This window comes from Diospyros lotus, chromosome 2 (assembly GCF_014633365.1).
Source record: "Diospyros lotus cultivar Yz01 chromosome 2, ASM1463336v1, whole genome shotgun sequence".
Lineage (NCBI taxonomy): Eukaryota > Viridiplantae > Streptophyta > Magnoliopsida > Ericales > Ebenaceae > Diospyros > Diospyros lotus.
In genome coordinates, this window is record NC_068339.1 from 18,225,426 (window position 1) to 18,251,192 (window position 25,767).

The window sequence follows — 25,767 nt, forward strand, 5'->3', positions numbered from 1 at the left end:
GGCAGGTGGGACCGTGAACAAACACAAAGCTAGACTAGTGGTAAAGAGCTACGCACAACAGTTTGGAGTGGATTTTTCAGAAACCTTTGCACCAGTGGCAAGGTTGGACATAATAAGGCTACTCCTGGCAATTGCAGCACAACAACAATGGAAAATTTATCAGCTTGACGTCAAATCCGCCTTCCTAAATGGTTATCTGCATGAAGAAATTTTTATTGAACAACCTGAGGGATTTACAACTAATCCTAGTAAGGTTTATTTACTTAAGAAGGCTCTATATGGGCTAAAACAAGCCCCAAGAGCTTGGTATGGCAGAATTGATGAGCACTTGATAAGCATTGGCTTCAACAGAAGCTTGAGTGAGAATACTTTATATGTTAAAATAGAAAAATATGAAATTATTATTATCTCACTATATGTGGATGATTTGCTAGTGATAGGGAGTAATGAAGAGCTCGTCAAGGTGTTTAAGGAGCAAATGACGGATGCATTTGAGATGACAGACCTTGGTGAGATGGTTTTCTTCCTTGGAATGGAAATCCAACAATCAAAAGGTGAGATTTTTATTGGTCAAAAGAAGTATGCTAAGGAAGTGTTAAGAAAATTCAAAATGGAGGAATGTAAGCCTGTGGATACTCCACTAGCGCAAAATGAGAAATTTTGTCCAGAAGAAGCAGCTGAAATGGTTGATGAAGGTTTTTATAGAAGCTTGATTGGTTGCTTAATGTACTTAACAGCCACAAGGCCCGATGTAATGCACTCTGTCAGCTTACTTTCAAGGTTCATGCACTGTGCCAAGAAAGTGCATCTTATAGCTGCTAAAAGAGTGCTAAGATATATAAAAGGGACATTGGACTTGGGAGTTAAATTTAGAAAAAAAGATGAGTTAGTCCTACATGGATATGCAGATAGTGATTGGGCTGGAGCTTGCGAAGACATGAAGAGCACCTCGGGTTACCTATTTAGCTTGGGTTCAGGGTGTTTCTGTTAGAGTTCAAGAAAACATGAAGTTGTTGCTCAGTCAACTACAGAAGCTGAGTATGTGGTAGCAGCTGCTGCAGTTAACCAAGCTCTATGGTTAAGAAAGATCATGATTGATCTAAGGCTGGCACAAGAAGAAGCAACTGAAGTATTTGTGGATAATTAGGCTGCGATAGCAATTTCGAACAACCCAGTGTTCCATGGAAGAACCAAACACTTCAAGGTGAAGTACTGCTTTATCAGGGAAGTGCAGAAAAATGGTGAGGTGAAGTTGGTATATTACAACAAAAGTATTCAACTTGCAGACATTCTAAGAAAGGGTTTGTCCAAGGCAAGGTTTGAATTTTTGAGAGAAAAAATAGGGGTATGCAGCAAAATTAGCAAGGAGGAGTGTTGAAAAGTGCTATATTTGCTACTAAAGATCAGAAGTTGAAAAAGTCAAACAGTTGAAATTGTTGAGAATTTGGTGGAATAACAGAAGCTAAAAAATTGCTGAGTTTTTGAATTTGATTATGAATTTCAGTTGCTTGTTTATTTTAGGATTTCTTATTGAGTTTGTTACATTTTTTTTCTGTATAAATACATTCATAAGTTAATGAATGAACGATCAATTTTTGCAGTCTATTACCTCTGTTACTTATTTTCTGTAGTATTTCCAACAGGCACATAAAACCAACTTTTGAAGTTCCATGATCTGTAATGTTTTCATTAATAGCCTTTCTGTAGAAGATATATATATATATACAAGGTCTGAAATCAAGATGTTTCGCCTTAGCTTTGCATTCTAATTTATAGTCCCTCCTAATCTTTTGTTCTTCTTAATTCCACCCTTGCCTCCTTTGTCCAGACTGATGAATCTCTAAGGAGTCTACTCTTGTTTTCAGTGAGTTGTTAACAACTTCACTGTTGCCTCTACTGGGTAGCCTCATAAATTGCTAGTCACAGGCGAAAGATAAAGAAGAAAACAGAGAACAAAAGCGGACCAATTGATTGGCAGCATCAACTTATATATACGTACAGCTGATTATGAGCCTAATGGTGTAATGCAGTGACCCTTTAGTACAATTATCTCATCTTTTTTGAGTCCTTCAAATACTAACTTAAGTTCATTTAATTTATTGGTGAAGGAAGCCAGTAAAAGGGAGTTGTCTAGACAGAATCATCCTTCAGGTTTATCTGGAGGCTTCATTTTGTTAAAATGCATTTTTGTAAAGGATCAAAGAAACATAAGTTAATTTGGAGTTCATGTTACTTGAGAAAGTATCAAGGAAGACTCATGAAGCAGCATCACAGGAATTCATTGCACATTCAAACTGCACAGAAGCATCAACAAGAGAAGCAACACAGTGAACATAGACAAGTATGGATTTATAAAAAGGGAGGTGCTCAGTGGAACTTGAGGTGAAGTTAATTCATTGTTGGCTGCAGTTTAAACAGTTAGATAGGAAGCCTGCATGGCAATGCCGCAGAGGCCTTCCTTGGCATCAATGTCTCTTTCCATCCTTATGTATCCGTCCTCACCCCAGCTGCTCCCCCATGAATTCTTCACCAACCAGTACTTGGTGCCATCATCCGTTGCTCCGTACCCAACTGCCGTGACGCCGTGGTCTAACTCAGTGCCACAGTCTCCTGTGAAAACGCCACTGGAGTAGAACTGGAACGCGGATCCACTGGCATCAATGGCTACCGACACTGGCTGATTGGCCACGGCCTTCAACAGTGCTGACTCGCTATTTGACGGCACATCTTCGTAACCTTTGATTGTGGCGGCATGAGAGGCTGCCTTTTTGGAGTTGCAAGTTCCATCAACTCCCTGGTAAGGGTAATTTGTTTCAGTGGTGAGGCCCTTGTTGTCGATTATGAATTCGAAGGCGTCATCCATGAGACTCCCCTCGCAGCCTTGATCTTCACCACTCGTGTCACAGTCCACCAGTTCTTGCTCTGATAGTGACCTGTTTTGAGCTGGTGAATTCCTTCCATTGCAGCGACTGCTGAGAACGCCCAGCAACATCCTACAATATCATATGAACAATACTTAGTGAAACCTCGTAATACATGAGAAAAAGTGGTTGTCTATGAGTTGTGTTTGCCTTACCACAATGACCTTGGTCCTTGATGGCAGTCACTGCACCTTTCTTTCTCCAATCCATGCTAGATGGAACTGCAGTCACATTTTCATACCTGAACACAGCTGTTCTAGATGGCTTTGGATGGGTAGACTTTTTTGTATCCATTACGAGAGGCTCGAAACTCTTCACCAGTTAGGTCAGCAAATTCATTGATGGCCAGCTTATAAGGCCGACTCCCAGCACTGTTGAAAGATTCAATGAAGTCGGCATTTGCCTTGAATATCTTGAGTCGTCTTTCCTTCTCTCCATCGTCCTTGCACACGCGTCCATAGCGAGCCATCCACTGCTCATGCCTTTCAGCCATCGACGCCCCAGGTAGGATGCGAGATGTGGCTTGGCAAGCCCACATCCCCAAAACTAAAATTGAGACAAGGCCTAGTTTCAAATTGAGCTCCAAAGCCGTTGTATATAATTCTTCTGGAGAATGGTGAGGTACAGTTTAGTTCTTCGAGAATATGGGTAAATATATAGAGAGAGACAGAGATAGTGTATTCGCTTTGTTGATGGAACTCTTATCAAACTACGTTGTCACTATGACATGACTCTTCTGGCAAAGGGCTAAATTGCCTTGAGGGCTCGGCAAGTTATCTGTGAAATAGACTATGAAGTATGAGTAGCGTATCCACTGCTCTATTGTTCTCAAAATTCCAATAGTGTTGTTCTCGTTTTGTATGCTTCTGCTGAGCCATGCATTTTTCCCAAAGGTTTGGAACTTTTTATGTTAATAATGTTTTGTGTGCAAGCCAAATAATCCATCATTATTTTACGTAGAGAGACTAATTGGTGCATGAAGTCTGGCTTTTGTGATTTTGTCATGGTTCAAGGATGCACTATGATTGTAATTGGAATTAAAGTCAGTCCCAAAAATAATAGAAGCTCAGCGCGGTATTGTTTTATATTGAATATTTATGGTTGGTTTCCCATTGGGCAGCTAAGTGCCAAAGGATGCACACTTGGTCATGAACTCATACTAGTGTCCAAAGGCAAAAAATAGAAGCCATGTCACAGTTGCTTAATTAGGGACCCCAAAAGTCAGTACACAGTATAACATATATATGAACTCAAAAGGGTTAATAATGCAGTTAACTTAGGCTCTATCTTGCATAAATTACTGAAATGTAAGCATAACATCTCAATGTTTTGGTGTATTCTTACTAGAAGTTTTTTGGTCATGGAGGTCCTGAGGTTAACAATTAATTACATCTTCGATCCCTTTCCAGTTCTTCAAAGGCCCTGAGCTCTGCCTCTGCAATCCTTGCCGTGGATAATTGGGAGAGAAATCATCCAACCCAATGATTCCTGAAGAAAATAAAGTTCTGGGCGCGGGAGATAATCATGAGCATCCAAGTCATGAGAAAAATATAGGAACCGACAATCAAAAGCATTAATTCAAATAGGTGCATTACTAGAAATCTGCAATTACACAAGATTAGCTAAATGAATTGTGACTAATTTTTTTCTGTATTATAAGTTTTCTGTGCTTTACTATTTTTGAAAGACACCTATTCCACCTAGGTAAAATAATAAAAAGTATATATTGCACAAGGACCTTAAAATAAACGCTGAAAGTAAATTACTGGGTATCTTTTAAAATAATTAACTATACAACGTTCATCACTGTTCACTCACCTTATAGATATGAGTAATTGTCTTTTTTTTTTCGTGTTTACATTATTTTAATTAGACATCTTATCTTTAATTGATATCATTCTAATTTATTATTTACAATCATATGTGTCTATTTCTGTCTTTTTAATATAATTACCCATATAAAAATGAAAATAAATCAAATATGAATTGATATCCACCTTCTCCTTATTCGTAAGTATCCCATATTTTCTTTCTATGACCCATGCCCATGCATTCACATCAAATAATGAATATCAATTAGATATATGTAATCATTTAAATTTAAAAAAGTATGTTTTTTTTTTTTCATATCAAACTCTTCATTCAAATTTAGGGATATTGAGGTCATCATTATTATTAAATATTAATTTTTTATTTAACTATAATCCCAACTACAATTTGCTCAGCCAACGTTGAAGGACCTAGCTAGCAACTAACCTTGAAATAGGTAAGTTGTTTGAATTTGGGCTGGTGTGTATAATATGCTAATAATAATGTTAACTAAAATAAAAATATACATTTGGTTAATACGTGACATGACAGAATGTATGAAAAGAAAAAAAAATATGGGTCGAGTATAAACTTGTCTTGTATCCTATCTTCTTACTCGTGTGAATATTTCTTTTTTAGTAATTCTGCATTCGTTGGACAAAATTTTAAATTTACACTTATCTCAAGTGGATTATGTTTATTGAGTACCTATTGGAACAAATAAAAATTATCTTCCCTATATATATCTACAATTATATTCTTATTTCACTTAAGTTAGGCGGATAATGACACTTCTATTTCCAATTACAATTATGTATTTTTGTCAAATCTCACTGATGTTGAGTTTAATTTACTCTAAATAATAAATAATAAATGCAATGATGGAACAGAAACTTCACTAGTTCTAAACATTTAGGATGATGCCTCAAGAAAACAATACAAACCCAGAAGAACAAAAGTGGAATTTTAAAAACAATAGAGCACCGGGCACGATATCCATATTAATTGAGTCTATTTCATGAATAACTTGCCGGGCTATCAAGGGGATTTAGCCCTTTTGCCGAAGAGTCACGTCATGATAGTGGGAATGAAGTTTTGTAGAGTTCCTCAAAACAAACAGATGCATACTCTATATATACCTGTGTCCTCAAGGAACTTATTCCACCAACACATTATAGTTCTTCATACTTGCACAATTATATTCAGCTACTAAACAATGGCTTTGGAGCTCAATTTGAAACTAGGCCTTGTCTCAATTTTAGTTTTGGGGATGTGGGCTTGCCAAGCCACATCTCGCATCCTACCCGGGGCGTCTATGGGTGAAAGGCATGAGCAGTGGATGGCTCGCTATGGACGCGTGTACAAGGACGATGGAGAGAAGGAAAGACGACTCAAGATATTCAAGGCCAATGCCGACTTCATTGAATCTGTTGAATATTGATTCAAAATTGCTGATTTAGTGGATTGATTGGGTCAAAAATCTGTTTACTGATTTAGTGGATTGATTGGATCAAAATTATATTTATTGATTTAGTGGGTTGAGATAATTTCGTTTTTTAAATTTAAATCCAACAATAAATCTTATTTTCTTGTTATTCAATTGACATGTATTGCCTATTTAAAGGCATGATGATATGAATAAATAAAAATGAGATTACAACCTTTCACATTCATGTTTTTTTTTCAGCTTTTGTTCGTTAACTTGATAGCTACCAATGTCTCTAAAATTCCAACAGTGGTATCAGAGCATTCAATGATCTTAAGGGGTCTGTGAGAGAGAACCCATCAACGCATTTTTTATTTCTATGGCTTCCACCAACACATCATCTCTTTCACTACCAGTTTTTTATGGAGAAAATTATCAAGTATGGGCTGCCAAAATGAAAGCTCATTTGAGAGGTCTCAGTTTATGGCAGTGGGTCGAAAGTGAAAGAGAGATACCTTCGCTTGGCAACAATACTACAACAATCGAAGAGGAAACGTTCTTTTAGTTGGTGAGAAGTGCACCAAGAAGAATTTTTTGGAGAGAAGTGCTCCTTGAAATTGAATTGTTTTTTTTTCAACATTTGAAGGAAGTATTGATTGTGATGAGAAGTGCATCAAGAAGTGAAGAGAAGTGCTTCACAATTGGGAGGAAATTTGGAGAGAAGTGCTCCATACAAAGTTGAAGTTTTGCAACTTTGAATCAAGGAGGAATGTTGAATATTGATTCAAAATTGCTGATTTAGTGGGTTGATTGGGTCAAAAATCTGTTTACTGATTTAGTGGATTGATTGGATCAAAATTATATTTATTGATTTAGAGGGTTGAGATAATTTCGTTTTTTAAATTTAAATCCAACAATAAATCTTATTTTCTTGTTATTCAATTGACATGTATTGCCTATTTAAAGGCATGATGATATGAATAAATAAAAATGAGATTACAACCTTTCACATTCATGTTTTTTTTTCAGCTTTTGTTCGTTAACTTGATAGTTACCAATGTCTCTAAAATTCCAACAGAATCTTTCAACAGTGCTGGGAGTCGGCCTTATAAGCTGGCCATCAATGAATTTGCTGACCTAACTAGTGAAGAGTTTCGAGCCTCTCGTAATGGATACAAAAAGTCTACCCATCCAAAGCCATCTAGAACAGCTGCGTTCAGGTATGAAAATGTGACTGGAGTTCCATCTAGCATGGATTGGAGAAAGAAAGGTGCAGTGACTGCCATCAAGGACCAAGGTCAATGTGGTAAGGCAAACACAACTCATAGACAATCACATTTTCTCATGTATTACTAGGTTTCACTAAGTATTGTTCATATGATATTGTAGGATGTTGCTGGGCGTTCTCAGCAGTCGCTGCAATGGAAGGAATTCACCAGCTCAAAACAGGTCACTTGACCTCACTATCAGAGCAAGAACTGGTGGACTGTGACACGAGTGGTGAAGATCAAGGCTGCGAGGGGGGTCTCATGGATGACGCCTTCGAATTCATAATCGACAACAAGGGCCTCACCACGGAAACAGATTACGCTTACCAGGGAGTTGATGGAACTTGCAACTCCAAAAAGGCAGCCTCTCATGCCGCCACAATCAAAGGTTACGAAGATGTGCCGTCAGATAGCGAGTCAGCACTGTTGAAGGCCGTGGCCAATCAGCCAGTGTCGGTAGCCATTGATGCCAGCGGATCCGCGTTCCAGTTCTACTCCAGTGGCGTTTTCACAGGAGACTGTGGCACTGAGTTAGACCACGGCGTCACGGCAGTTGGGTACGGAGCAACGGATGATGGCACCAAGTACTGGTTGGTGAAGAATTCATGGGGGAGCAGCTGGGGTGAGGACGGATACATAAGGATGGAAAGAGACATTGATGCCAAGGAAGGCCTCTGCGGCATTGCCATGCAGGCTTCCTATCCAACTGCCTAAACTGGCGCAGCCAACAATGGATTAACATGTATAAACATATGCTTTATTACTTGAAATTTCAAGTAAGATGAACTCCCTAAGCAAAAACTTAGGCTTCTCTCCTTTAAATATGCACTTTAAGCAATGAAGCCTCCAAATGTAAGCCAAAGACCGTTACTTCCTAGCCACTCACTTTTTGTGACTCCCAACACCAATAAATGATCTCAAGTCAGCATGTGAAGATCTAGTGAAGTAGTCCTAATTAATAAAAGGGGTAAGATGGCATAATAAAATCTTCGTAGAGTTGGAAACTTGTTTCTGTACGTGGTATGCGGGACCTATATATTCTCTTCATTGTGGTTGATTTGGCAATAATCATATGTGGATTAATAATCAGATACGAAGAGGAAGAGGGAAATCCATTCATTTTTTGAAAACCATATAGTCCAATTACATCATTAATTTGAAACAATTAAACAATATGTAGACTTAAATGCCAGCAATTGATTTACGCCATTTGACAACAAAAATGACATTAAGAAAAGAAGGCATATATTGTGCAGAAAACTGAAAAAATTCTGCTGTTCTACAGAGTATATATCATTAAATCATGAACAGAAAATTTTCACTTACAGATGCATTCAGGACTGCTGACCTTACTGTTATCTACCCACCAACTACGCAATTAACAATTAGCAGAAAGACTGTCGGCAATACCTCAAAGACCTTCCACAGCAATCATCATCTTGTTGCATTCTAATGGACTTGTTGCGTCCTATATATGTATTTACCTTCCACCGCAAGGTATCAATTTATTGATTGTCTATAACATTTGAAACCACTTTATTCAGTTAATTCATCTTTTTTTAAAACGACTTCATTTAATTGAGAATTGCAAGTTAAAAAATAACAAAGTTATTTTTTAAAAAATAAAAAAAAACTAACGACAATACATATTTAATATAAATTGAAAGTTTAAACCTAATATTGAAATATTTGGAAATTCAATTCATAATTGAACATAAAGTAAAAAAAAAAAAAAAAAAAAAGAGTTCTTTTTAGTAATTAACCAGTGAAAATACAATAATAGCATTACTATAAATATTGGATCGAAAGTATAATTATATAATAATAATAAATAATTCTATTAATAAATAATAAGTGCATTTTATGACAAGTGAAAAGATGTTTATATAACCATTTAGCGTATCGTTTCCAGTTTTTGAAATAAAAAGTAATTTTCATGTTCAATAGTAAAGCCTGTTTTCCAAAATTCTGCGAAAAAACCAAATAGAAAACCAGAGATGAAGTATAAAATTAGATATAAAAAATTACTACATAATTTCTATAACTAAACACCCACTTAGCTTTGACAAGATTGAATCATAATGATGTACAAAAAGAAATGTAGCCTAAATTAGCTTCACAAGTCAAGTTACCCATTTAGATCTTCAACTAGCTAGTGGCCCTGGTATTGGCTCCTGCTGAGCAACAAAATGACAGGCATTTCTTCTGTCAAAAACTGCCTAATTAAGGAGCTCATCAACTACAAATCTGAATCCGGAATGGCCGTGGCCACCATATTGTATTCACATAACTGATTTTCCATTTGAACTTTACAACAAAAACATTCTGAAGCTGAGTTTGGTAATGCTTGCTACAGATCAGCAAGGGGCCGAGCCATACAGGTATTTTTGTTGCTGGTTTGGGCACTGTGTATGGCAGCATCTGGCTTTGTCTCTCAGCTCTTGGAATGCTCTCATCGTTTCCACGTCAAATCCCCCAGCAAACTGCAAGAACCAAGTAATTTCTAAGCCAAAATCATCTATAGGGGGTGCGGATGCTTGTTCGACAAAAATGGGCAGTTGGTATTTTATTTTTACCTGATGAACTCGAAAAGCAAACCGTACACCATGGACTACAAGTTCTTCTTCTTCAGTACCACCACCCACAATTTCAAGTTCTGTGGATACTCTCTTCATGTACTTCATAGCTAACTTCACGGATGCCAGCTTCATCTGAAAGTTTCGACACCAGTCCATGATTCAGTAATGTTTCTTAACTAAAAGACAGATGTAACTTTAACATCAAGGACGCCAGGGATTCCATCAATCAAATTGATCAGTTTGCAATTTTGATTTAATTGGAAATAGTATTAAGTCCATCACCCGTATGCTTGGAACTAATTGTCTCCCCACTTTCATCACAGGTGTTTAACTATACATCAATATCAATTCAGGTTGAGGGTTTGGAAGAAAAATGAAGGATTCAAATGGGAACCTGCAAACATTTTATTTTTGCTGAGGAGTAAATAAGGATCCCTATTTTTTTTTTTTTTATTCACCTGGGGTGTCCGCACTTCGCTAGACTAATCCCTAGGGATGAATGACCTTTTCCTCTTATGCATCTCTTGAGTAAATCCGGATGCAGACACAATTTATACATACTTAAAACTGGACATTCAGCCGGTCTCATCCTTTACAAAACTGGAATGGATCATGGAAAGCCAAATTGAGGATGGGAAAAACTATTCAATATTGATGAAACCATAGGGATTAAGTTAATCTCATACGTTTATAGTAGGAAGTCACGCCACTCACAAAGGAAGTTGCTTTAATTTACTCTAATTTAATGTACCTGAAAAGCAGCATGATTAATCTAAGAAATATTTAAACTATATTGAGTTGTTAACAGATGTTTTATCTATTTATATTTCTAATAACGAGATAGTTCTACATTATTAGATAAAACAAAACAAATTGTGCCAGAGCACCATAGCATATTTATTTTTATTCTAATCCAACCACCAACCTAATATCAATATAGAAGAAGAAAGAAGTTTCCTACCACCACTCTGCTTTTCTCTCTATTCAAGTTCATTAAATACTTTCAGGGAAAAAAATATTGCGCCAGACCAGCATAGTTCTTAGTGTTTGATGCTACAGTCAACTTTATACAACCATGGGATGGAAAAGAAGCTTCCCACTGCGCTCCCCAAGTTTCTTAGCTTTCTCTAATTTAAACAACTTTAAAGCATTTTGTATTAAATATATAACATTAAATTATGACAGTGTATGAAGGGTCAACAAGGAGAATCTTAAACTCTTTCTTAACTGATAAATCCAGATAAACCGGGATCTCACAGAAACAGCTAGAGTTTAGAGATCCGGGAACTTCACATGCGCGCATGCAGAATAGTCAGGGTAAATGAGACAAAACTTTCCATCTTTTCTTTTGTCATCTACCGACAACTATACTTGGTTAATACTTAGAAGAATAATAAATATCCATTCACTAGTCGGGACCACCTCAAATATGCATTTCAATACATAAAAGTAGTTTATTCCATGATAGGTATGTTTTTAATCATCCTTTACGAGCAACGGGTAAAGAAAACATCCAATCGATATAGACGTGCCATATTTTAGGTAATCGTTATAAAGTGACCAATTATGCAACTACCCTTTTAATAAAAGAACACGTTTTTTGAATTATAAGAGTTACATTACCATGCCATTATTGTAATGAACGAGTTTTGTATAGAACTCCAGAATGATTGGTATTTTTCACATATAAGGTGAAATCTTGAGAAAGGTAAGAGTACCTGACTTACATAGCCGGTGTCACACATCCAATCCGTTGGAATGTGAAATAAACTGTACCGCTTGGAAGCTGATTCTCTCATTCGTGAGAGACCGTAAATAGCATGCTCTAATCTGCAGTTATCACAGCAAATTTAGTCTCCAAATAGGCACTACAATTACACGTGTAATTAACACACGAGAAAATTTGATTACTTTTCGAACAATGCCTGCATCTTCTTGAGAGCATGAGCACAACTCTGGCGCGGATCATCACAAAATGAGGATGCTTCAGATTCAAGCTTCTTGAGATCACTGTACCCAAATGCAGCTTCACGAAGGGCGTCAGCCTTCTGCTCCGGCCATTCGAATTGTTTCAAAACTGCCCTTTCATCCACCTGCACAATCAAATAATTCAAACAATGGGATAATTTACCCAAAAAACAAAACAATTGATGGGGTTTTCATTAATTTACCAGGAAAGAGAGCTCATCGTCAAGCCACTTAACAAATGGTACAACATCTTCAATGGTCACAAAGGCTGCATTCTGAACTTCCTTGATCAAAAACCGGATGAAATCACCCTGTGTCTCTACATCTGTCTTAATCTGTAATAGTCATGTATCAATCAATAATACAATTAGAAGTTAAATTACTGTTAATTACATTGCCAAAACTATCGAATTTTGTTAATGAAGTGTCCTGAATCTTGCCTAAGGATAGAACCTTTGACTTGGCTGACCTCGAGCCAAGAGCATAATTGTTAATTGTTAATTAATATGCACATCGTATTACATAGATGTGTTTGTATCTGCTACTGAAATGTCAAAAATGCCATTTGGGTTCGTCGAAATTACTTTTTGTATAATCATTTAGAATCTACGACCTGTCTTATATGGCGAGCATATTATAGGGGTACCATAAGGACAGAAAGACTGGTCATCTGTCACTGACACAGTCAAATAAAGTCAGTGTCAAGATTGTAAATAACTCCAACAGCGTGACCGGAAAGGAAACTTACGGCGAGCAAGTGAGCGGACCGGTTCTCTATTTCACCGATCATGTCGCGGGGATTGGCCGCCGGACCATCGGCGGGTCCGCCGCCAGGCTCCCGCCGTGATTCCCTCCGCATCAGCGAGTGGTAGAATTCCACCACCTCCGGCACTCTCCTCACCTTCGCCGGAGAAGTCTTCGTACACTTCGGCGGTGGCGGTGGCGGTGGCGGTGGCGGAGGTGGAGGTGGAGGCATCACTTTCACCGTTTGCCGAGGCGGCGGAAGAGCCGAATGCTGCTCTGTCGACGCTCTCTCCGGTGCACCGGCGAATGAGCATCGAGACGAGTCAGACGGCGATGAAGAAAACGAAAATGACGGCCTCGGAGGAGGCTTCGGGACCCGAGGAGCTCGAGATCTCAACGATGAACACTCGGAAATCTCATCAGTGATTTCTTCAGAATTGCACGGAAGAAGTTTCGGTCGCCCAAACTCACCAAACTCGTCCCTATTCTTGCCAACAATTTCAAAATTTCCACCATTTTCAAAAGCATTCAAACCTTTCTTCAAGTTCTTAATCAGATTGGACCTACCAGAAACATCTATCAGCCCCTGAAACCTCTGCAGCGACGAAAACTCGTCGTTATCAACCAAATCACTGTTCCGGAACCTCCTCGAATCCGTTCTGCTAGCTTCGAAGACCACTCTCTTCAACTTCGTGATCTCAGACTCCATCGCCTTCACCTTCTTCTCATACTCCTTCTTCTCCTCCGACGCTTTCGTATGGAGAATCTCCAAATCCTGCCTGAGCCTCTCGTTCTCGGCCTCCAAGCACTCGATCTTCGTCGCGTTCCGCGCAATCTCGGCATCCTTGGAAGCGATTTCGTTTTCAAGAACAGGGAGAATCGCTACGGACTCCCGGAGGAGCTTGTGCTCGAGGAGCTCGGTCTTCAAGCGGGACTCTCTCTCGCTCAACTCTTCGACGAGGCGGAGGAGCTCGGTGACATTGGGCGGGCGGGGCTGAACCTGGGCGGAGGAGCGCGGGAAGTAGACGCCGAAGGAGCGGGAGAACACGGCGGCCTTCTGAAGAACCTTGCCGGAGCTGGGCGAAGGTAATGGGGGCTTGGGGGAGGGGTCTGGCTTGGGGTTCGCCGGCGAGCTCTGGAGACCCATCGCCACTTTCACCTTCCCAGCAACCATTATTGCTCCAAAGTTCAAATCCAGAGCAGCTCCGCCCTCTCCAGTCTCCCCTCATATATATATACACACACACACAAACATACATATCTGTTGTCGTATGCTAGGCGGTCGCTTTGAACAATACCGATTCTTTCTTTCTTTTTTTTTTTTTTTTTTTTTTGTCTTTTGATATATTTTAAAACAATAATAGAATTTACAAAAAGGATTAATTATAAAAAAAATACTCCATCTTTTCCATTTTTTAATTAGGATCGAATTTTCATTTTATTTTAAATTTATATTGTATTTTGTTTTTATTTAATAATTCATTAAAAAAAGTTATAATTTTAAATACTGCATATATTTGCCTCGTAAAAGATACCAAATCTTTAGATGAGATCATCTACGAATGTCTAATGCCGTGTATTGTACTTGTTAGCTATGTTGCATGAAAATATTTTAATAGAAAATTTGATAATAAATATTTTTTTAAAAAAATAAGTATAAATAGAGTTAAAAAGAGAATTGAAAAATATTTTAAAAAATAAAAAAATAATTCTTATGAGGTGTTTCTATATAACATAACTTATTAGCAGAAGACTTGAAGGGACGCGACGTGGCATTTTCATTTTATGTTATTTTATGATTAATTTATTTTTTTTAAAACTACATTATCCTTACGAGCCCAACATACTATGGATAATTCCAATAGCAAGAGTAACAGTAGACATATTTGAGATTTCAAGTTTGAAATCTTCTGAAAACCTTATATATGGAGATTAAATGATGATTTATTTAGAAAGTTCTAATATTTGAATTATTAAAAAAGAATTACAAATTCCAACCCACTAGTATGGCTGACCATTATTGTTGCTCACCACCAATTTTTTTTTTTTTAATATACATGCAACAAAGTAAGAAAGAAATTTTTAAAAGGAAAATGCATATACCATTAACTTTTTTTTTTTTTTTTTTTTTGTAAATGATCAAGTGAGTTAGGCGAGGAGATCATTTGTGTATTCCAATCCAATCCCTACAATTGAGTTGTAGCATTTATACCCAATGTTATTTTTTAGGATTGAGTAATGTTATGAGTCTTAATTGATGACAAGATCATCAGTCATATGTTATATTTTTATTAGAGGAGATGTTAGATAGAGAAAATAATAATACATAATCTTTTTAGTTTTCTTTAATGAAAAGGTGTCATATGACTGATAATTCATAACCCTTAATATTATTTTTTTGAATTCATTATGATTTTATTGAGAAATAAAGAGAAAAAAAAGGTCAAAATGAGAAAGGAACGTAAACCCATTGCTACTAGTATTATTGTTATTCCTAGAGAGAGATTGAGTGTGTGTATTAGGAAAATTAATATTCTTTAACATTGAGATTAATTATACCGAAATATCAACTCAAGAGATATCAAGTGTAGTTTTTTAAAACTGATGGGTGGTATGTGAAAATTACCAAAGAATATGTGATTAATTTATAATATTATATTAAAATAAAAACATAAGTGCTGACATGTCCCGAATGTAGAGTTTGACTTTGAGAGAGCTCTGCTTGTTTAGACTTTAAAAAAGAGCTTGTTTAATTGCTCAATTATAAACCTATTTATGATTTATTTATAAACTTAATTAGAATTTATTCTAAAACAATGTGTGCTTATTAAGTTAGGACGATGAAACAACACCCATCGTAATTTATAGCCCATAAAGAAAAATTAAAGCTCAAATCAAACTTTAATCAGATTCATAAGTGAGACAAAGTGGATCCATTAAAAAAAAAAAAAAAATGCTTTGTGCGGGAGCTAAAGCAAATATATACATCCGAGGGTTGCCCTAAGTTACACCACGTGAGGTGAGAGCGGTGTCACCTTTGAGGCGGTTGGAAAGAACATGCGGTGCAGTAATGAGGGGCGGGCGACGGGCTCTGCATGATATATACTTCATGCATTCACCCATCACTTTCTCATCAACCCCCACATTTAAACTTACTGTACATGCCCCTCCCTTGGGGGCTTGTGTTGCAATTGCATGACTAGAAGATTATGATGGATGCTTTGCTGTGCAGCCCTTCAGCCATTACTTATCTCACACACACACACACACACACAATGGGATAAGCGTGCATCCGTAACCACCCCCAATTGCCCAATCTCCTTCCTCATTGACCCACAATAGGTATTTGGTTTATTTTTACAATTTTTTTTATAGTTTGAAAATGATTTTTAAGATTTTTGTAATTTTTTATTCAGACATCTTTTTATTATAAACATCATTAATTAAAACTTTAACTAAGTTAAATTTAATTGATTAAAATATATTAAGTTAAATTTAAACAAAATACAAATAAAAAAAAAAAAAAAATGCCCCCTTGTTGTCTGCAACTAGGTCCAGTTGGCGGGGGTAGGGCTCTAGCTGCCACTTTGTCTGGATGAGATAGAGGTCAATACAAAGACATGGACATGGAACCATATAGGAAGGTCAGAGAGAGAGAGAAAGGTGGGGGCGGGAGTCGGGACAGTTGTTGTCTTCAATTGTTTCGACGAACGGGAGAATGAGGGATACAAAACAGAGGGAAGTGGTTGCGGTGGTTCACGGCCATAGAGAGACGACATGAAGAGATCCGAGAAGAGCAAGAGAGAGCTCAAGCCAGAGCTATAAAGAAAATGAACAGATGGGGGATGGTGGCAATGTCAGAGGGTAGCATTAGGTCGTCGTTCACATATAGAAGGAAATTAGAATGACCCAAAGAGGGTGCACGGTAGTTGCTCAGGGAAGAGAGAGAGTTTCACTAGATCGAGGACCCTATCGTCGTCAGAGGGTAGCATTAGGCCTTTGCTGACGGAGTTGAAGGAGATGAGATTGGGGGAACAACAAAGGCCCTCTTTGTGTCTTGTCTTTCCCTTTGTTTCCTTTTCTCTTTGACGAAACCAACGGCAGTTGGAGTCCTCCTGTTGCTGTTTTGGAGTCCATCACTGGTGGCCAAAGCCCAAAGGGCATTTGTTGTATTTATTTTATTTTATTTTTTAATATTTACTTTAATAGAATCCAATTAATTAAATTTACCTTAATTAGGGTTTAATTGGCAATGCTTGTACAAAGCGGTCTTTGTACAAATGGTCCAAACATTGAAGTTCTACAACAATTTAACTAATAAATTTTTAAGGCGATGACATAGGATGATGCACTCTTAAAAAATAATAATTCATTGCAATGGGAGAGTAAACTTGTGTTGCCTTCTTCTACCTTGTTCCTAAGGGATATCCCTCCATCAAACAAATTGATTATTTTCTGGTGGAAGAGGTTGTTTCCATTCCTAGCAATTCCCTGGATAGATTCGATTGTGTTTATATCTCTTGACATATTTTAGGTGATATTTTGTTTTTTTTTCCCCCATAAGAGTTAGTCAAGTTCGTACAATGTAGAAGACAATAATAGGTAGCTCATAATCTATCTAGGTTGAATAATTAGATAACAATTAGGGTGGTAATCTAGTGGGGGTAGGCAAAATATTTGTTGGTGAGACCAATGTCGCACCCTGACCACTTAGCAAGGTCGGAAGTGAATGGCACCTAGCCGATGTCCCTTGATTGGACAAGACTAGGTGAGTCTTTTCCACACTTGCACATACCACTTAGAGGAATAAAAAAATAATCAAGCTCATATAATTAAAAGAAAAACTCTAGAGAGAAAAACCTCGATCTCAAGTAGGATCCATCTAATGAATTTTTTTGTAAGCGCCTTTATATAGGCCTCAGCTCAATAATAACCTATTCTAAAACATTTTACCAACTACCATCTACCACCTATCACATTAATATAAAAATCTCTAAAATATTCATGAATACAAAAGACACCCAAAAAATATACCTAGAATACTCTAGATCATTATAGAATAGCATGGAAGATACAAAAGACTTACTAGAATACTTTAGAATAATCTAGAAGACTTACTAGAATACTTTAGAATAATCTAGAATAGTCTAAAGTCTATCAGGCAAACCTAGAATCCTTTAGAACCATCTAGAACCTTCTTGTAACCTCTAGGGTCTTTTTGTACTTTGGTTTCATCATAACTACATCATTAGGTATCATCCTCGTAGCTCCCCAACCTTGTGCATCCCACTTGGCCAGAATGTTTTCTAGCTCGCCATTGTGCAACAACTATATATGACCCCTGATGTGGCCCTGTGTCTCACCAGTCTTCCTAACTGCTTTACGTAGGCATGCCATTTTGGCCCTATGTGCCATATTTTCCTAACACTTGCCCATGCAAGTAGATTTAATCTCTTGTCAAACCTCCCTGCCATGTTTGGTTACACCCAAGCAAACTCCTCATGCTATCGCCAAGCCTTGCCCAGCTCATGGCTTACTCCCCACCCCCTTTGCCCCAAGGAGGCTCCCAACATTTGTCACATGGCCTATTCATTTTGTGCAGCACCCTAGTGCACTTGGCTCGCCCTTGATCCTCCTTGACCTCTCCAAGGCTCGTTTGTCCTATCAAGTTTCTCCAGTTGATCTTCACCTTGCCTAACACAGAGGCTTCCTCCTTGGGCTTGATCCCTCCTTCACAATTTGGCCTAACACATAAAGAAACTCCTAGCTTGGCTCGATTATCCTCTCGCAGACTTGGCTTAGTACACAGGCTAATTCCCATGTCATCTTGGCTGGCTACCATCTTTGCCCAATCAAACATAGTCAAAGGCATAAAAAATGTCAACGATGACACCATAGTCTCATGTTTGAGTCGTGTGGACCTCGTATAATTCTCCTTAGGTCCTACATGGTATCTGCTATGTGTTTATCTGCATTTAAAGGATGAAAGGGCTAATTATAATGAAGTTATCTAGCCTAGCCAGGGTTCTAATTAATCTCTTAGATGGTCTCTACATAGTAGATTGAGCCAGCGGCATTACTAGTGTGTAAATTAAGACTTATTTTAATAAATGTTTAAATAGATTTTATTATCTATGACTTAAAATATGATTTTTTTTCATAATTATTTTAACTTTAAATAAGACAGACTCATTTTCATAATTATTTTAGACCCAATTAATCTGTAATTTTAGTTTGAACTTTCTATATTTTATTAATTTAACAACAAAAAGTTAAAAATGCATTTAGTAGCTTGCTTTCCCTTCCAAAAGGAATACAAATTAGTCACTTCCATATTTTCATTCCATTTCTTTCCTAATTAAGGATTTAATATTACCAAAAAGTAGCTAGTTTATTTATTAGTGATAATATGATCATTTATTTATTTACTTATTTGTGACTCCCATCAAAATCTCCTAAATCATCTTTTTTTAGTCCTCTCAACACCTTAGAAGGTGTTATGGTCATAAAAACTGCAATGAAGCTGACTCCCTACAACAAAACAAAGAATAAAATTAAAATGATTGAAATGATCAGTGGCAAATCTAAAATCTATTGTTAGTAGAGCTAAATTAAAATTTTGAACCAAACATTATATTATTTAGGTTGCACGAAAACGAAAATGGAAAATGTTTTTGATATAAAATAGAGATGAGGAAATGTCATTTTTTTTAAAAAGTAGGAAGCAGAAATGTGGTGTAAAGTGTAAATTAAAAAAAAATAATTTTTTTTAATAAATATAATTTTTAATATAAAAAATAGTTCAAACATAATGCAAATAAGAAGCGATCGGGGATGAGTACAAGAGAAAATGATGGTGAAAGGGAACGACCAAGAGAGGAATGACAACGACTAATTGAGAGAGAAAACGACCGAGTAGCAAGAAGCAATTGACAATAAGTGTGAGAAGGAATGATCAACTGAGAGAGGAAACGATCACAAGAAGGAACAACAATTGCGAGACCGAGGCTCGTTCGACAGCGACACATGCACTAAGCAAACAAGAAGCAACCGGTGAGGGGACGACGATGACGATCTTTGGGATTCAAAAATGGAAATTAGATTTAGGGTTAAATGACAAGCGGCCTGAAAAAGATTGAAGAAGAGAAATTAATATATATAGTTGGTGGTTAGAGATGGAACCAAAATCAATAGCTGGAAATGAGTTTTCAATTTTTTTTATAATTTGCAAAATGCCCATAAAATGTTTCACAAATTATAAAAATGGCCCAAAAAACATTTTGAGCTGTCTTTTATGTTTCCAAAATAGAAAATGTCTCGGAAACGTCGGAACAACGTTTTCAAGTCATTTCTATGCATCAAAGCATACTACTACATGTGTAATTCTGGAAAACTTGAGTAGGCAATTGAACCCACAGAGAGAATTAGAAAAGGAAAAGAACTTGGTTCCAAGACTCATTAAAATGACGAAAACGAATGTCATTGGGGGCTATTATATATTGAGTTGGTACTATTCGTTCAAGCGATTGGAAGCTTGCTCGGCGAGGATGAGAATGAAGTATTTTGTCGATCCAACTTTCATGACAGTAGATACTAAATTTTATTATAAATGATAATAGATACTAAATTGATTTGGTTTAATGGTAAACCAATTAGCACGTTAAAAAATGTGTTAACAATTAAAATGACTTGCAGCTAGAACAGAAAGATATAACATGATATGTTCATATAATGTTATTACAAGATGGGTGGTGTGAGAGAGGTGATAATTTGTACATTTGAGGCAGTTTTCTTTTTAAACTTGGGCAAGTATATGATCACTTTTTTTTTTTTTTAAGAAAGAAAGAATAAGCATATGGTCACATTAGGCCTCCATATAATTTGCAATTGTTACTAGAAATAGTACTATCATGAATGTGGCCACTCTTTTCCGGGGCCCCGGCACTGCTTTGTACTAAAAAGATATCACTATTAATTTTCATTTGAAAAGGGAAAAATTATTTGGGGGTAGGGATGGGAGTGGTTCGGGTGACAGCCCAGCCCTGCCCTGCAACAGGGTACTCTTTCCCCATGAATCTTGTGCAAAGAGAATAATTGGCCGGCTGCTTTATGTCCATGATTTATATGAGTTGCTACTTGCTACTGTTACAGCTATCATAAAGACTGGGGTGGGTGGGAGAGAGCCTACCCTTCACATGTTTGTTTGGATTGGAGAGAGAGGCTTCATTGTAAGTTGAAATTTTCATTAATGAGCACCATTTAAGCTTCACTCACCGCCCCATTCCAAGTCTCTAGCAATGCACCAATCAACTCATTTATGCATACAACTGTACACTTATTGCGTAACCTATACGGAAACACCCCCCTCCCTTCCTTTTTATGTCAAATCACTCATTTATGTCTTAATATACCGACTTTTTTAAGATTATCATTTTTGTACGATCTTTTATGACTCGTACCTTCAATTTTAATATAAAAATTAAATCACAAATTGAGACTTTATCTCATTATATATATGATAAACAATCGAACTCATAACTTATTAATACAAATTCTAATTAATTGTGATCCAATTAATTGATCCGTATGTTAAGAAGATAAAATGACTTTTTTTTATATTTGTGTGTGTGAGAGAGAGATGTAAATCAACAAAAGCCCTTAATGATGGTTGAAAGGGGGACCTTAATAGGGTCGATGAGAGGAAATTAACTTAAATGAATGTTTTTACTTTTTTATTTTTTTATGTTTTAACATCTGTGATTTGATTTTTTTTTATTAAAAATAAGTCTAGCTATGGTAAAGTGACCCCATAAGAAGAAAAATAATAAAAAATAAAATGTTTAAGAAAGTGATTAGCATTCCTCACTCACTTCACTTGGGAAACGAAACCCAGAAACCGTTTTGCAAGACAAGCTTTTGGGCCCTCTACTTTGGGTCAATAAGAGCCTGGTTGTAGTTTGGTTAAGCAGATTGGGCTTTTGATGATCTGAGGGAGCCCATTAACCTTCATTCGGCCAGCCTTAATTGATTTTGGATACGCCTCCTGTTTTATTTATTTATTTATTTTCATTCACGGACGTATCTTTCAATTAGTCTTAGGAAAACAAAAGTCATTCTCACTTGCGTATAGTCCAGACAATTTGGACACGAGCCGATTACACGACACGATATGATATGGAGTTAAGTGAGTTAGAGTTGGGATTAATTGGGTTCGGAATCTGTTTATGACACGATTATTTTCATGTCTTAGGCGGGTCAACCCGTCTAACCCGTTTAGACACGAAATGATACGTTTAATTAAACGTGTTAATGGGTTGACCCGAATACGTTAATACGATTATATACGAAATGACATGTTTAATCAAAAGGGTTAGTGGGTTGATTTGAACACATTAACACGATTATATACGAAATAACACGTTTAAAACTAAATAACACGTTTAACAGATGACACAGTACGATCCGTTTAAATCAAACGGGTTAAATAGGTTAACATGTGACACGACACGTTTAGTTAAACGGGTCGGGTCGTGTTACACGTTTAATAAATGTGTCGTGTTCGGGTTTAAGGAATTTGACACGATTATTAAACGGGTCGTGTTCGGCTTAGCCTGACACGTGTTATACGTGTGTCTCAACACGACACGATTACGATCCGCCAACACGAATTGTCACCCCTACTTATATATATTTAATTCTTTTACAAATAAAATATATGAGTAAAATATTCTTCCTCACCTTTGTGTATTTCATATTTTGCAAGTTGATTTTATCATATTAATTATATGGTATAATTCAGGCATGTTACAATGCCACCAACATTAATTTAGTTAGGATAAATTACAATTGAATCATCCTTGAAGAGGTGATCTATCTAAATAAAAAAGAATACCACTTGAATCATTTTTAAAAGACATTTTTTTTTTTGATCACTTAATGGGTGGTTCAGTTTTAAATACCCCATGATTAAACCTTGAAAATGTCTATTCAGATGGCCACTTGGATCATACCTTTCAATCTGATGTGTATTCAATGAGATTTCGTTTATTCACATTGCGAAGAAATTTCAAAGTGCGGGGAACTTATACTTGGTTGATTAGGGTCTAATACTGAGTACGGTATGGATAATGGAGATTACGTGGCTCTAATTTTTCTGTTTTTTTTTTTGCCTTTTTCAAATATTATATCAGAATCATTCAAACGTGGAAATGAACAGTTTCCGTCTTCGATTAAACTAAGGATGACGTGTTCCAATCACGGTCGGCCGCCATGAGTTCAATATCACCAAACGTTAAAAATAAAAAAATAAAAAAATGGGTAATGACGTTTTCCCACTTTTGATATGCATGAAATGGAGAGTTTCCTAGCACATGTTTTACCTGTTCAACAACTTACAATCATTAAAACGTGTTTCTTCTGACCCTATCAAAACGTGTCGAGCTAAATATATGTACAAATGATCCCAAGTGTACAAATCTACAAATAGCTCAAGAGTTGAATATGGTCTTCAACCCACTCCTGAGTTGAAGACCATGTCAAGACTACAAATCTAATCTTCCATTTGAATGCAAGTGTGGAATTTTCATAAGTACTATTGACAAAAACTAATTGTTCTCTGGATTGTACGAATGAAAGAAAAACTGTGTCCTAAATCTTTTTGTAAGCGATTCACAATCAGAAATAGGTATCTGCTTACCTAATATGTGCTATTTGTGAATTAACTATTAGAGTACTTAGTGAGTTTACCTAGAAATTTTGTGTATATACCTTGTTATGTATTTCAGAGAGGGTGGGTAAAAATAACTTTCGTCGCTTGCTTGAATCAGGCAACGCAGAAGGTGTTACGTACAAGATTTATCCATGTAAAACACAAGACAAATTCTCCGTGGGTTGAAGGGGTTCGATCTGGTCAGCAAATTAAACGTTTGGCTGAGAAGAAATTAAACAGCTTGCAAGTTGCCAAACAAGTGAAGTATATTGTATTGTATATCATACTTGGGAGCTTGAATTGATAACATGATACGGCAGTCATGGCGGCCAAAGATTATTAATTACTTTGAACGAATATTATATCAGCTCAACGCTATCCTCACCACCCGCTCAGTATAAAAACCATGCAACCCCCATGAAGGCAAATGCATTCAGATTTCAAACAAACACCAATCCATATATATCCATTTTCTCTGGAAGCAAACTAGACAGAAGCGATGGCGGACTATAGCAGCGTTGCCAAAAGATGGAGGCTTCTCAACGGGGAAGACAACTGGAGCGGCCTATTGGACGAGATGGACATCGAACTCCGGCAATACATAATTCACTACGGGCAGATGGCGCAAGCAACTTACGACAATTTCATCTCCATGAAAGAGTCGAGATTTGCAGGGCGCAACCGGTTTGCGAAGAAGAACCTCTTTGCTAGGGTTGGCCTAGAGCACGGCAATCCGTTCAGGTACACTGCTACCAAATATTTCTATACGACGGCGTCAACTGCCGTTGCGGGAGCATTCAAATTTTTGTCGCGAGAAGGGGAGAGTAAGGAGTCAAATTGGATGGGGTATGTGGCGGTGGCTACAGACGAAGGGAAGGCTGCTTTGGGGAGGAGGGATATTGTGATTGCTTGGAGAGGAACCATCCAGGCTCTGGAATGGGTTAATGATATTGAATTTATTCAAGTGTCGGGTGAGGACATACTTGGAGAGGAGCACGATCCTAAGGTGCATCGAGGATGGCACTCTATCTACACTTCAAGCGATCCAGATTCAATCATTAAGACTAGTGCCAGAGATCAAGTGAGTATTTTTAAACCACTTGGCTAGATATGAACTTTCATCTTCTTTCCCCAAATCCAATATTTGTTTGGTTGTCACTGTTGGGCTAATCATAGTTTTGGTGTCTTATCAAATATTTCAGGTTCTTAGTGAAGTTAGAAGACTAGTGGAAGAATACAAGGACGAAGAGATAAGCATAACCGTAGTCGGCCACAGCTTGGGAGCAGCAGTCGCAACTCTGAACGCTGTCGACATAGCTGCCAACGGATTGAACAAGGGCTGTCCAGTGACAGCCTTCGTGTTTGCAAGTCCTCGAGTTGGTGATTCAGGCTTCAAAGAGTTGGTCTCTGGGTTGAAGGATCTTCGAATTCTTCGTATCCATAATGCCCTAGATATCGTTCCCAAGTATCCATTGATAGCTTACTCAGAGGTGGGGGAAGAACTGATGATTGATACTTGCAGGTCCCAATACTTGAAGAGTCCTGGAAATCTACAGACTTGGCATAACTTGGAGGCTTACTTGCATGGCGTCGCAGGGACACAAGGATCAAAAGGAGGGTTCAAGTTGGAGATTGATCGCGATATTGCATTGGTTAACAAATCAATGGATGCTTTGAAAGAAGAGTATCTTGTGCCTGGTTCATGGTGGTGTGTGATGAACAACGGTATGGTTCAGCAGAGGGATGGCACTTGGAAGTTGTTGGACCATGAGCCGGAGGAGGACTTCTGAATGTTTTCGTATGGTTAAAAAAAGTTTAAAACTCTATCAATGATTTGCTGTACTTTAATTAAATTCGTGTTCCCCTGAAGATTTGTTTGATTCATCCAATAAGTTAGCAGTGAATTTGTGAAATCTGTATTTTTCGTTAATTCAATTGATTATTATTGTAAAGTGTCCCATTCAACGTGGCTCTTGGAATCATTAAGTACTCCGATATAATTGTTATTCTCGATGGGAGAAGCCATTTATTTATTCTTTTATAGAAAATGAAGGTTCATTATAGTAACAATAACAATATATTTGTTGGGAGTGCTTCCCGAGACCGTCCCCTCCCCGTAGCCAAACAGGAGCCATATGCCGGATAAGCCGTCGTTGTCGCCTTAACCTCGACGCCCGTGTCAAACATGTCGTCATCTACAGCAGGAACCTCCATAACAAAGTCTTTAGAGGCATTAAAATTGTTTTCCTCCAATGTACCTTTGTTACGCGCCTCTACAATATATCCATTAATTAGAGACACTTTACTTTTTGGCCTCTGTAAAAAATTAGTTGGAGGCATTAAA

General features: G+C 37.3%; 3 protein-coding genes and 1 pseudogene across 4 annotated transcripts; 2 read left to right on the forward strand and 2 right to left on the reverse strand.

The window, feature by feature from the left end:
* Positions 1 to 2,410: 2,410 nt before the first annotated feature.
* Positions 2,411 to 3,414, reverse strand: LOC127795253 (senescence-specific cysteine protease SAG39-like; annotated as a pseudogene).
* Positions 3,415 to 5,946: 2,532 nt separating this feature from the next.
* On the forward strand, positions 5,947 to 8,138 carry LOC127795252 (senescence-specific cysteine protease SAG39-like). The gene is made up of 3 exons (XM_052326807.1): positions 5,947 to 6,152; positions 7,233 to 7,462; positions 7,546 to 8,138. The coding sequence occupies exons 1-3, from the start codon at positions 5,947 to 5,949 to the stop codon at positions 8,136 to 8,138; spliced, it is 1,029 nt and encodes a 342-aa protein (XP_052182767.1).
* A 1,396-nt stretch (positions 8,139 to 9,534) lies between these two features.
* LOC127796031 (protein CHUP1, chloroplastic-like) lies at positions 9,535 to 13,945 on the reverse strand. Of its 2 annotated transcripts, none has more exons than XM_052328069.1 (6): positions 12,720 to 13,945; positions 12,175 to 12,306; positions 11,915 to 12,096; positions 11,731 to 11,833; positions 10,001 to 10,135; positions 9,535 to 9,907 (listed from the first exon to the last, which is right to left on the reverse strand). In XM_052328069.1, exons 1-6 carry the CDS (start codon positions 13,887 to 13,889, stop codon positions 9,782 to 9,784), a joined length of 1,848 nt encoding a protein of 615 aa, XP_052184029.1. In that variant the 5' UTR covers positions 13,890 to 13,945; the 3' UTR covers positions 9,535 to 9,781. The 2 variants fall into 2 exon arrangements, with proteins under 2 accessions (XP_052184029.1, XP_052184028.1); XM_052328068.1 differs by having other exon boundaries at positions 11,722 to 11,833.
* Positions 13,946 to 23,834: 9,889 nt separating this feature from the next.
* LOC127795738 (phospholipase A1-IIgamma-like) lies at positions 23,835 to 25,434 on the forward strand. The gene is made up of 2 exons (XM_052327610.1): positions 23,835 to 24,504; positions 24,626 to 25,434. Exons 1-2 carry the CDS (start codon positions 23,923 to 23,925, stop codon positions 25,211 to 25,213), a joined length of 1,170 nt encoding a protein of 389 aa, XP_052183570.1. The 5' UTR covers positions 23,835 to 23,922; the 3' UTR covers positions 25,214 to 25,434.
* Positions 25,435 to 25,767: the final 333 nt, after the last annotated feature.

Excerpts from the sequence above, each read along its gene's own strand:
- LOC127795252 (XM_052326807.1), top strand. The coding sequence starts at position 5,947 with ATGGCTTTGGAGCTCAATTTGAAACTAGGCCTTGTCTCAATTTTAGTT. Across the intron at positions 6,153-7,232 it reads AAGGCCAATGCCGACTTCAT|AGAATCTTTCAACAGTGCTG; the intron begins TGAATCTGTTGA and ends TAAAATTCCAAC. Across the intron at positions 7,463-7,545 it reads CAAGGACCAAGGTCAATGTG|GATGTTGCTGGGCGTTCTCA; the intron begins GTAAGGCAAACA and ends ATGATATTGTAG.
- LOC127796031 (XM_052328068.1), bottom strand. The coding sequence starts at position 13,889 with ATGGTTGCTGGGAAGGTGAAAGTGGCGATGGGTCTCCAGAGCTCGCCG. Across the intron at positions 12,307-12,719 it reads GGTCCGCTCACTTGCTCGCC|ATTAAGACAGATGTAGAGAC; the intron begins GTAAGTTTCCTT and ends TGACTATTACAG. Across the intron at positions 11,834-11,914 it reads ATGCAGGCATTGTTCGAAAA|ATTAGAGCATGCTATTTACG; the intron begins GTAATCAAATTT and ends TGATAACTGCAG.
- LOC127795738 (XM_052327610.1), top strand. The coding sequence starts at position 23,923 with ATGGCGGACTATAGCAGCGTTGCCAAAAGATGGAGGCTTCTCAACGGG. Across the intron at positions 24,505-24,625 it reads AGACTAGTGCCAGAGATCAA|GTTCTTAGTGAAGTTAGAAG; the intron begins GTGAGTATTTTT and ends CAAATATTTCAG.